The sequence below is a fragment of the Neofelis nebulosa genome, chromosome 18 (genome assembly GCF_028018385.1).
Source record: "Neofelis nebulosa isolate mNeoNeb1 chromosome 18, mNeoNeb1.pri, whole genome shotgun sequence".
Classification (NCBI taxonomy): Eukaryota; Metazoa; Chordata; class Mammalia; order Carnivora; family Felidae; genus Neofelis; species Neofelis nebulosa.
Window position 1 is genome coordinate 41959981 of NC_080799.1, and position 9190 is coordinate 41969170.

Here is a 9190-nt window from a genome sequence, read left to right on the forward strand (position 1 = left end):
TTTCTTGCAACCACAAGAAAATCAATACTTCTCTGAAGGAAAGACATTTGTTTTTTACCACTATTTATGCTGTCTGAGTTTCTCACAATGTACTACTCTTGAAAGTATACATACTATCTTTTAAAATGTTAACATTGTCTTGGGGCGCCTGGGTGGCGCAGTCGGTTAAGCGTCCGACTTCAGCCAGGTCACGATCTCGCGGTCCGTGAGTTCGAGCCCCGCGTCGGGCTCTGGGCTGATGGCTTGGAGCCTGGAGCCTGTTTCCGATTCTGTGTCTCCCTCTCTCTCTGCCCCTCCCCCGGTCATGCTCTGTCTCTCTCTGTCCCAAAAATAAATAAAAAACGTTGAAAAAAAAAATTTAAAAAAAATAAAATAAAATGTTAACATTGTCTTAAATGACTTTGGCAAAATAGAACTAACCCAGAAAGGGCTAATGGTACGTTGGTGGACTTTTATACGGGTAGACAGTAGAGAACTTACCAAAATCCTTTGTAAAAGTACACATCTTTCAGAACTAACATTGGATAAGAAATCTGAAAAGGGAGTGCGTCAGAGAATGTTAAATTTCTTGGGTATGATGGTTGCGTTGGGTGTGGTTACGTTGGGAGATGTCCTTATTCTTAGAAGATAGGGACTGAAGTATTCAGGATCCAAGTGTCATGATGTCTGCAGTTTACATTCAGAATGTTCAGCGGGAGAGGCGTGTGTGCATGAGTGTGTGTTGAGAGGGAAAGAGAAAAGCAGGGAAACATCAACAATTGTTGAATCCAGGAGAGGAGTGTATGAATGTTTTAAGTAGCCTCTTAACTTTCCTTTAAGGTTGAGAATTTTCAAAATAGAAAGTTGGGGGTAAAGAAAAGATGTTAAAAGTCCAGGAGCTGAAGGCTCCTGAAGAACCACAGTCACCAAGTCCTTACTCAGAAGCCAGTGACAAAGGTCAGCCTTTATTTCTGCACCGCTCCAGCCAACCAGCTAAATGGGAGCGGGGCGCTTGGCGGCTGCGTGCTGTCGATGCCCCAGAATTTGGTGCCGAGTGCTAGTTAGCTGGGCTGTTTCAGAACCCACAAGTCCTGAGCAGCAACCTCTCCCTTAAAAGGTGCATTTAAGAAGGTACATCGGTTCTCTTCTCTTTACTCTCCAGTTCCAAGGGGAATCCGTGCAACAGTTCCTTGCCGCGTGACGGCAGAGCAGCCAGCCTGATTGGCCAGGAGGGGGTTCTTGTCTTCTTTCTCCTGCTCTTGTTGGTCTGGTTCCTGAATCGAGAATTCGAGGTCAGCTACCGCCTGCACTACCACGGGGATGTGGAGGCGGACCTCCACCGCACCAAGATCCAGAGCATGAGGGACCAAGCTGACTGGCTGCTGAGAAACATCATCCCCTACCACGTGGCTGAGCAGCTGAAGGTCTCCCAGACCTACTCCAAGAACCACGACAGCGGGGGCGTCATCTTTGCCAGCATCGTCAACTTCAGCGAGTTCTATGAGGAGAACTACGAGGGGGGCAAGGAGTGCTACCGCGTCCTCAACGAGCTCATCGGTGACTTCGACGAGCTCCTGAGCAGGCCGGGCTACGGCAGCATCGAGAAGATCAAGACCATCGGAGCCACGTACATGGCTGCGTCAGGGCTGAACGGCGCGCAGTGCCGGGACGGCAGCCACCCGCAGGAGCACCTGCAGGTCCTGTTTGAGTTCGCCAAGGAGATGATGCGCGTGGTGGACGACTTCAACAGCAACATGCTGTGGTTCAACTTCAAGCTCAGGGTGGGCTTCAACCACGGGCCGCTCACGGCGGGGGTCATCGGCACCACCAAGCTGCTCTATGACATCTGGGGCGACACCGTCAACATCGCCAGCAGGATGGACAGCACGGGGGTGGAGTGCCGGATCCAGGTGAGCGAGGAGAGCTACCGCGTCCTGAGCAAGATGGGCTATGACTTCGACTACCGAGGGACGGTGAACGTCAAGGGCAAGGGCCAGATGAAGACCTACCTGTACCCAAAGTGCACGGACAGCGGGGCCGTGCCGCAGCACCAGCTGTCCATCTCCCCGGACATCCGAGTCCAGGTGGACGGCAGCATCGGGCGGTCTCCCACGGACGAGATCGCCAACCTGGTGCCTTCTGTCCAGAGTGCGGACAAGACGCCTCCGGGTTCCGAAAACAACGTGCAGGCCAGGGATGCTCACCTGTCCTCTAAGAGGCCCTGGAAGGAGCCTGTCAAAGCCGAAGAAAGGTGTCGATTTGGCAAAGCCATAGAGAAAAGCGACTGTGAAGAAGCGGGCGCTGAAGAAGCCAGCGAGCTCACCAGGCTCAACGTTTCTGAGAGCGTGTGACGCAGCGCCCGTCGCTGCCACGGTGCTCTGCTCCTTGAAACCCAGTCACGTTTGTACTTGCCTGTTGTGCGTCCCGAGCACCACAGCCTCTGTCCCTGGACGTGGTGTCATGTGGTCGTGGCAGCCCTGACGTCTGTGCGGACCACAGCTCTTCAGGGGTCGTTTCCATCCGTCTCGTTCCTTTTCTTCCCCGGAGCCCTATCCCCTGGGTGTGACCGTCCAGCAGCGTGGAGAACAAGTGCCTTCGGGGGCTGGCTGCGGCGTCTAGTCTGGGGACAGAGACTGCCGGTGGAGATCATGGCATTGGGTATTGCTGGACTTTTTAAACAGAAGCTGTGGTTAAGATAGCGTTCTTACTGCTTTTCCTCACAAGACACTTTGGGTTTTTGTTTTGTCGTCGTTTGTGTTTTTGTTTTGTTTTGTTTTGTTTTTGCTAATACAATGTTTTTGCGGTTTATTTTTTTCTGTGTATGTAATAGTGTTTCCCAGTGCCCTGATCTTTCTATGTAAACATGTACACGCACACACACTTTCATTTATGAATCTGAGATCAAGTGCCAGTAACTCACTGTGAGGGGCGGTGGGGGGGCGTGGGGTGCGAGCAGCCGCCAGCCTGGACGGCCCGCGCCCTCCCCACCTGCGCCTTCCAGAGCTCCTGGGCCCTCGGGGCTGAGGGGGCGCCGCTTCCCAGCCAGGTGGTGTTAGGGCTTCTTCCACGTGCGGGCCCAAATTCCAGATGCTAACCAGGGATGAGCTCGTGAACCCAGGCCTCAGGTATTTAAGAGCCGTGTTTCATTCTGCCCCGGAAACCAAGGGGTCTTTCAGCTGGGAGCGAAGGGGTTTGTCTGAAGCTGAATCCTCTGAGAGGGAAACTCGAAATAAACGTCTGAGGGTTGCATTTATTTATTTATTTATTTATCAGGAAGTGCGTGTTTCAGGGGAGGGGCTGCCAGGTCATTGTGGTGAAGGGAGATAGGCTGGGTGGGGGAAAGGGGGTCTGCAGAGCACACAGCAGGGTGAGAAGATGCCCACTAGTGCTTTGGCCGCTTTGGGCCACGTCCCCACACAGGGGCTGAGCAGGACCTGGACGGACGTGGCCAGAGCGCTCTGGGCCAGAGATGCTCCCAGCCACGGTTTTCAGCCTAACTAACGCAGCCGCTCCTGCCCTGCGAGCTGCAGATCAGTGCCCATGGGGCCTTCCTGCCGCAGGGGTCGAGTCAGAGCCCTGCTCTGTATGAGGCAGGAGGCCTGGGCAGAGCACAAGGTGGGCAGGCAGTGCCGGCAGGGGCTTGGCTCCCACACAGCCCAGAAGTTTCTCATCCTTTCCCGTTCTTGGCTTGCGCTGGGCCTCTGTGCGGCAGGATTGAGCCTAGTGAGTGAATCTGAGCCCCCTTTAGGTGGAGTTCTTACACTGTGCGTAGAGACAGAATCGTCCACGTGCAGATGAGGTGTTAAACCAGGGCAAGTGTAGAAAACCTAAGGAAAATCACTTCTGGGCCCTTTGTTGCTAATCCTGCCTGTGATGACGTTTTGCCATGTTGAGTCTGGAGCGTACGTGGTGTTGAACTCAGGCTAGAGTTGCCTTGTCGTGGTCATTTTCCAGGTGACACTGGCATACAGTTCACAGGATAATTTGAGGACTAGCTCCTTCTCTGTTGAAGGTCTTTACCGGCATGCCCTGTGCATTTTCTTTTCGCTGCTAAAATCTCTGTGTAACTGTCACATCTACATCAGGTCCCATTATCAACCCCGCCCCCCAAATTCATACACAGTCTGCCATTTCCGGTATCAGGAAATACTGATTCTGATCGGCCAGCTCTCCTTGGGGACATGCATGGGTCCCAGCAGTATGGCCACAGCCAGGGTCTCGATGTCCAAGCGAGTCAGGAGCGCTCTCCGTAACCAAGATCTTCCTTCAGGTTTTACTGTCAGTTTGTTGGTCTTCCAATGCCGGAGAAAGGATGGTGTGACAATACCTCTTGCTTCTAAAGAATGTATTCTTACAAGATCCTGCAGAATTTTTATTTTTATTTTTGTTTTAAAACACTACCCGATGCTGTCCTTGCCCACAGGGAAGGTGGGTGTTAGGGGCTTCTATCAGTGTTAAGGCGTGTATCTGAGTGTGGTCCTCTCCCTTTGCCTTCTTTCTCCAGGCTCCGTAGCTCTGGCAGCAGCTAAGGGGCTGGGCAGTTGCTGACTCGTCAGCTGTGTCTCTGCTGTTCCGCTCAGAGCACGCCCTACAAGGTTCATCTCTGCACATGCGTCCTCCCCAGCACATTCTCTTATTCCTTCCCCTGCTGCAAGGATGTTTGTGATTCCTGACCCTGGGGAGCTGCAGACGGCAGGGAGAGGGTCTTAACATCTGGCGATCTGGTCCAGCAGTGTGCAAATCGGAGCCTTTGATGGATGGCTCTCCCAGAGTTTTAAAATTGTCTTTAAAAAAAAACACCCTGAGCCTTCCTAAATAACCAGTACAGATGTTCTCTCTGGGCCACTAGGCGACATGGGTCCTTCCCAGTTCCTTGCCCTGAAGCATACCTCAACGCAGGACCACAGAATCTCTGCAGCGGGAATGCCATGCGCCCAGCTCTGTTGGCGTTGAACAAATAGTCACTGAAGACGGGTCCCTAAGAAGCAGTTCAAGCGCTACCAGCACGATGGATGTATTCTTCACAGTGGCAATACCTCTTACGAACTTAGGTCAGGAAGCAATACTTCAGAACTGAATGTGTGTAAATAGTTGCTTTGAGTTGCAACTGCTGTTTTCTTCTTGGCCCCAAGTCAGATCGAATTATACATACATACATATATACGTATATATACATATATATGTATATATGTATGTATATATATATATATGTATATATATATATATATAAACAAGCACACACACAATTTTATCCAGTGCAAACAAACGTAGAGCATCAGTTATGAAGCCCTTAAGTAGCTTGAAGAGTCACACAGATTATGCAACACCTGCACATTTGCACTTGACACTGAGAGCCAGAGGGCCGCGTGCTTCCCGCTACGTGGACTGTAATAATTTGTAGTTTCCAAAGATCTGTCTGCGTTTGCATTTCTAGATTTTTGAGATAAGCATTTTTTGGTTGATTGTTTCAGAAAATCACATCATGCCTAGAACCTAAAGTTAAATTAGCAAGAACCAACTGTTTGCATTTTTCCATCGTTCCTTCACTCTGCTCTTTTTAAATTGTTAATTCTAATTATTTGAAAATGCATCCACTGAAGAAATGGATATTAAAATATTCTAAAATCTAAATCCTTGATGCCTGGTATTTCCTCATTGAAAAGATAGACGTGTAGCACTTCAGAAATTGGGGCACTCCTGGTTTCCTGCAGTTTGTGGCTGAACCAAGAAGATCTGCTTTTCTTTCACATGACTCGGAAAACAAGGCAACTAAAAAAAAAAAAAAAAACCTATTTATGTATGTGGTTTCTTTTTTTTTAATGGACGTATTTGCTACAGTTAACTTAGGTTGAAAAACATTTATTTTTACATGGAACTTAGAAAAGGATAAAAAGCAGGTTGCAGTGCAAGTTTCGCTAGCAGCTATCCTTGTTTTATTAGGCCCTCTCAACAGTTTCTCCTGCAAACTGTGAAGAGAAGGAATTGGCTGAGAAAATGAAGTAGGTTTTCTGAAAAAATGTGCCCACATAGCCTCTCCTTGCAGAGTTCCGGGGTGTCCGTATCAAGGGAAGTCACAAACCCGTTTCAGAATCAGTTTAAAGTCACAGAGCCTCTCCTCAAGACACGTACATGCCCTTGGTACGTATCTCGGGGGTTCACAACACCTCCTCTGGAGCCAGACTGTGGATCTGCTCAGGTGTAGAGGCTTTTCCCCTAAAAAAGTTTTTCCTGGTGAGTGCAGTATTTATGAACACCTTCAGAGCACAGGATCCTCTTGTAGGCTCTGTGAAGGGAAGTGAAGATGCGGCCCCCCAGTCCCTGCTCATTGCTTCACAGGGATCAAGCTTCTAGTTGGTTCTCTGCTAGAACCTGGTGCCAGTGAGGGCACTATTCGTTGACGTGGGCGTCCTTTCCTCCTGAGCCATGGGGACCTTTCAGAAGGTTAGGCAGTGATGGTCTGTGCTGCACTGAAGGTCTTGTGGGAACATGGGTCTCTTTTCTAGAAAAGGCACCCTGGGGGTCTTGGGAAGACTTCTCAGTGAAGAAACATGGCCCCGAATTTTTGCAGTAGGACTTAGCCTTTGTGGCTGCTCTTCTCCAGTGTGGGGGACCTCCTTGTGGCACCTGGAATGGATCCCGAGTGCCAGGAAAAGGAAGCTAACTGGCGAAGAGATCAAGAGGAAGCGATTAAGAAAAGCACACAGTTGCACAGCATCTATGTGTAGATTTAAAATCCCCCCAAGTGTCTATTTTTATACAGTTCCTTTATAAAAATTGTTGTTTGTTTGTTTTTTTTTTTTAATTACATGACTCCAAAGAGTTGTCACTGTAAACTAGACTAATGGAAGCTTGGGGAATTCTGTTCCTGCTGGGCCCGGACACCGGAAGGAGAAGTGAATTAAGCTGTCATGTATTGAGCAAGCCGAGTGCCTCCTTAAGTCTCAGTCACGGAAAGCAGTGATCTTAACCTTTCTTGGCTCACAAAGCCTTTGATAATTTGATGACAGTTGTGGCTCTTTTCTCCAGCAAACAAACAAACAAACAAGCGAACACAGAAAACACACGCATACACACACACACAAACAAACCCTCTTAGTGTTGCGTACAATTTCAGGAGTCCCTAGATCCAAATAAAGTACCCGCGATCTGCAGTAACTAGAGGGATGATTTTTTACTAGAACTCTCTGCAGGTGAGGTTTCCAAGCATTTCCGGACGCCATTGGAAATTTGGTTCGCCACGTCAGTGCTGCTTGTTTGTACGTGGATTCCCAAGCAAATGATATGTTAGTGTTGGATGCCTGAGTTATTTGATTATATTCAAAGAGCCGCTCAAAGAACTTTACAGTTTTACAAAGTCAGATTCTTCCCAACAGATAAGGAACATTCAGCCAGTAACTACTGAGTACCTACTACGCGCCCAGTAATTGCAAACCTCCCTTTATGTGGGTTGTTGACGTTGCCACAAGGCTTGAGAATATTTGAGCAGCCACTGTGGTTACAGACTCTGCTTTTCCCATTGCTTTCCCGCTACAAATTCGAGGACAGCTGGAGGGATCTGGGTTTGCGTAGCGACATCTTCTCTTTACTGACGTTTTTAAACAGTGGCTTCTCAGTGTCCTCTGTAGCCCATGAGATGATCTTTGTGTTCATGGTCTTAAGGAGTATTCAGTCTCCCAAGAGAGAGCGACAGACAGAGAAGTGTTCAGAGAAACAGCTGCACCCGTATCGGGTCGGTCCCTCACGGAGGGGTGAGGCCACTCCACATGCAACCCATAAAATCATATGCTCTATTTTTAAAACCGTCCTCTCCAGATGGCAGTTGGGGCCCCAGCACAAGGGTGTCAGAACAAGGCACTGGCTTGGACTGATTGGGCTGGTGGGAGCCTTTCAGGAACACCGCCACCCAGTAAAGTGTCTCCCTGCCCTCTCCAGGAGGAGGGGGTCCAGATGTCTCTGACCTTCTCGTGTCTGCCCTGTGCCCTGTCGAGAGGTGGGCCGAGGCAGCTGGCAATCTTGTAGACGAATTGTTCTTCTAAACGTCTTCCTCTGACTTTCTTGATCTTCTCAGCAAATAAAATTCTTGCCACGTAGATTGGGAGGGCAATGGATGGCGTCAGAAAGGAGGAATTGTTTGGACTTGTCTGTGTGATCCCAGGAAAAGGAAGTGCTGAACACCTGCACACTTGTAGCAGCCCCTTGTGACATCCCTGTGCCCAGGGCCGACCTCACAGCTCGCTGCGCCCGTCCTTGGGAAGACCTCCACTCACATTCTCCCTGGCTTCCAGCCTCTCAGCTCTCCAGAACTGGCTGCTGGGGAGACCTCCTCCCACCGAAGACCAGCCAGCCCCAGCTCAGGGACAGCCATTTCTCTCCAAGGACACACGTGCCTCCATTCATTCCACTGCCGCCCCAGCCCCTTGCACCGGTAGTGTTAACCTCCCAAGTAAGGTTTCGTTTCATGCCATCCTCGCTGTCTGACTTCGGGAATATGGACAAACCTGCAATGACACGGTGAGCAGCCAGTTTATTGACTTAAAGAAAAGAACCCTTTCGCTGCTAAATTCAGTTCTCACATATGCAAACATGCCCCTCCACATAAAGCAGTTTCCCCTTACAGCTTTATACCAAGGAACTCAAGACACAGGGAACCCCTTTTGTCTTCACGACGCCTCGCCAAAGGAGGTAGGCAGAGAGCTTTTTTCCCTCTGCGACAGATTGAGAGCTGAGCGTAGCTGAGTGGCTTGCCCCCCGGTTCAGCTGGTGGCTGCCCCTCATTCCCAGCCACACAGCCAGAACACAGAGCATGCTGCCAAATCCAAATAACTAGATGTCTGGACCTCCGCCTCCCTTTGCCGGGAAAGAGCAAAGAATCCAGGTAGTGGAGTGCGTCATCACGCATTTAAATGGTGAAATCAGACAGCAGGTCAGCAAGTGACCGACAAGGTAGAATACATCTTCTCTCCTCTCCCTCTCCCCTTCTTTTTGTGAGACTGGATGCATGACTTAAATGTAGGATGTTTATTAGCTAGCATATGCTTAAAATGGAGTTTAAAATTATTCCAATGTCCATATACTAACCAAGACTCTCATCAGAAATGAGGCAAAGTTTGCAACATGTCAGTGCCTTCAGCAAGATCAGCATAAAGCACAGGTTGTTATGTTGCTGTCCTATACTTCCTGCCAACAGAACAAATAGATTGCATACTTTTAA

The 9190-nt window shown here is 49.4% G+C and overlaps 1 protein-coding gene across 1 annotated transcript in view; it reads left to right on the forward strand.

The window, feature by feature from the left end:
* The window catches only part of ADCY9 (adenylate cyclase 9), a 131518-nt gene extending 125908 nt beyond the window's left edge, over window positions 1-5610 (forward strand). The window contains exon 11 of the mRNA XM_058711098.1: window positions 1142-5610. Within this exon, the coding sequence (XP_058567081.1) occupies window positions 1142-2330 (1189 nt within the window). The 3' untranslated portion in view covers window positions 2331-5610. The remainder of the gene's footprint in view (window positions 1-1141) is intronic.
* The last annotated feature ends 3580 nt before the right edge of the window (window positions 5611-9190 follow it).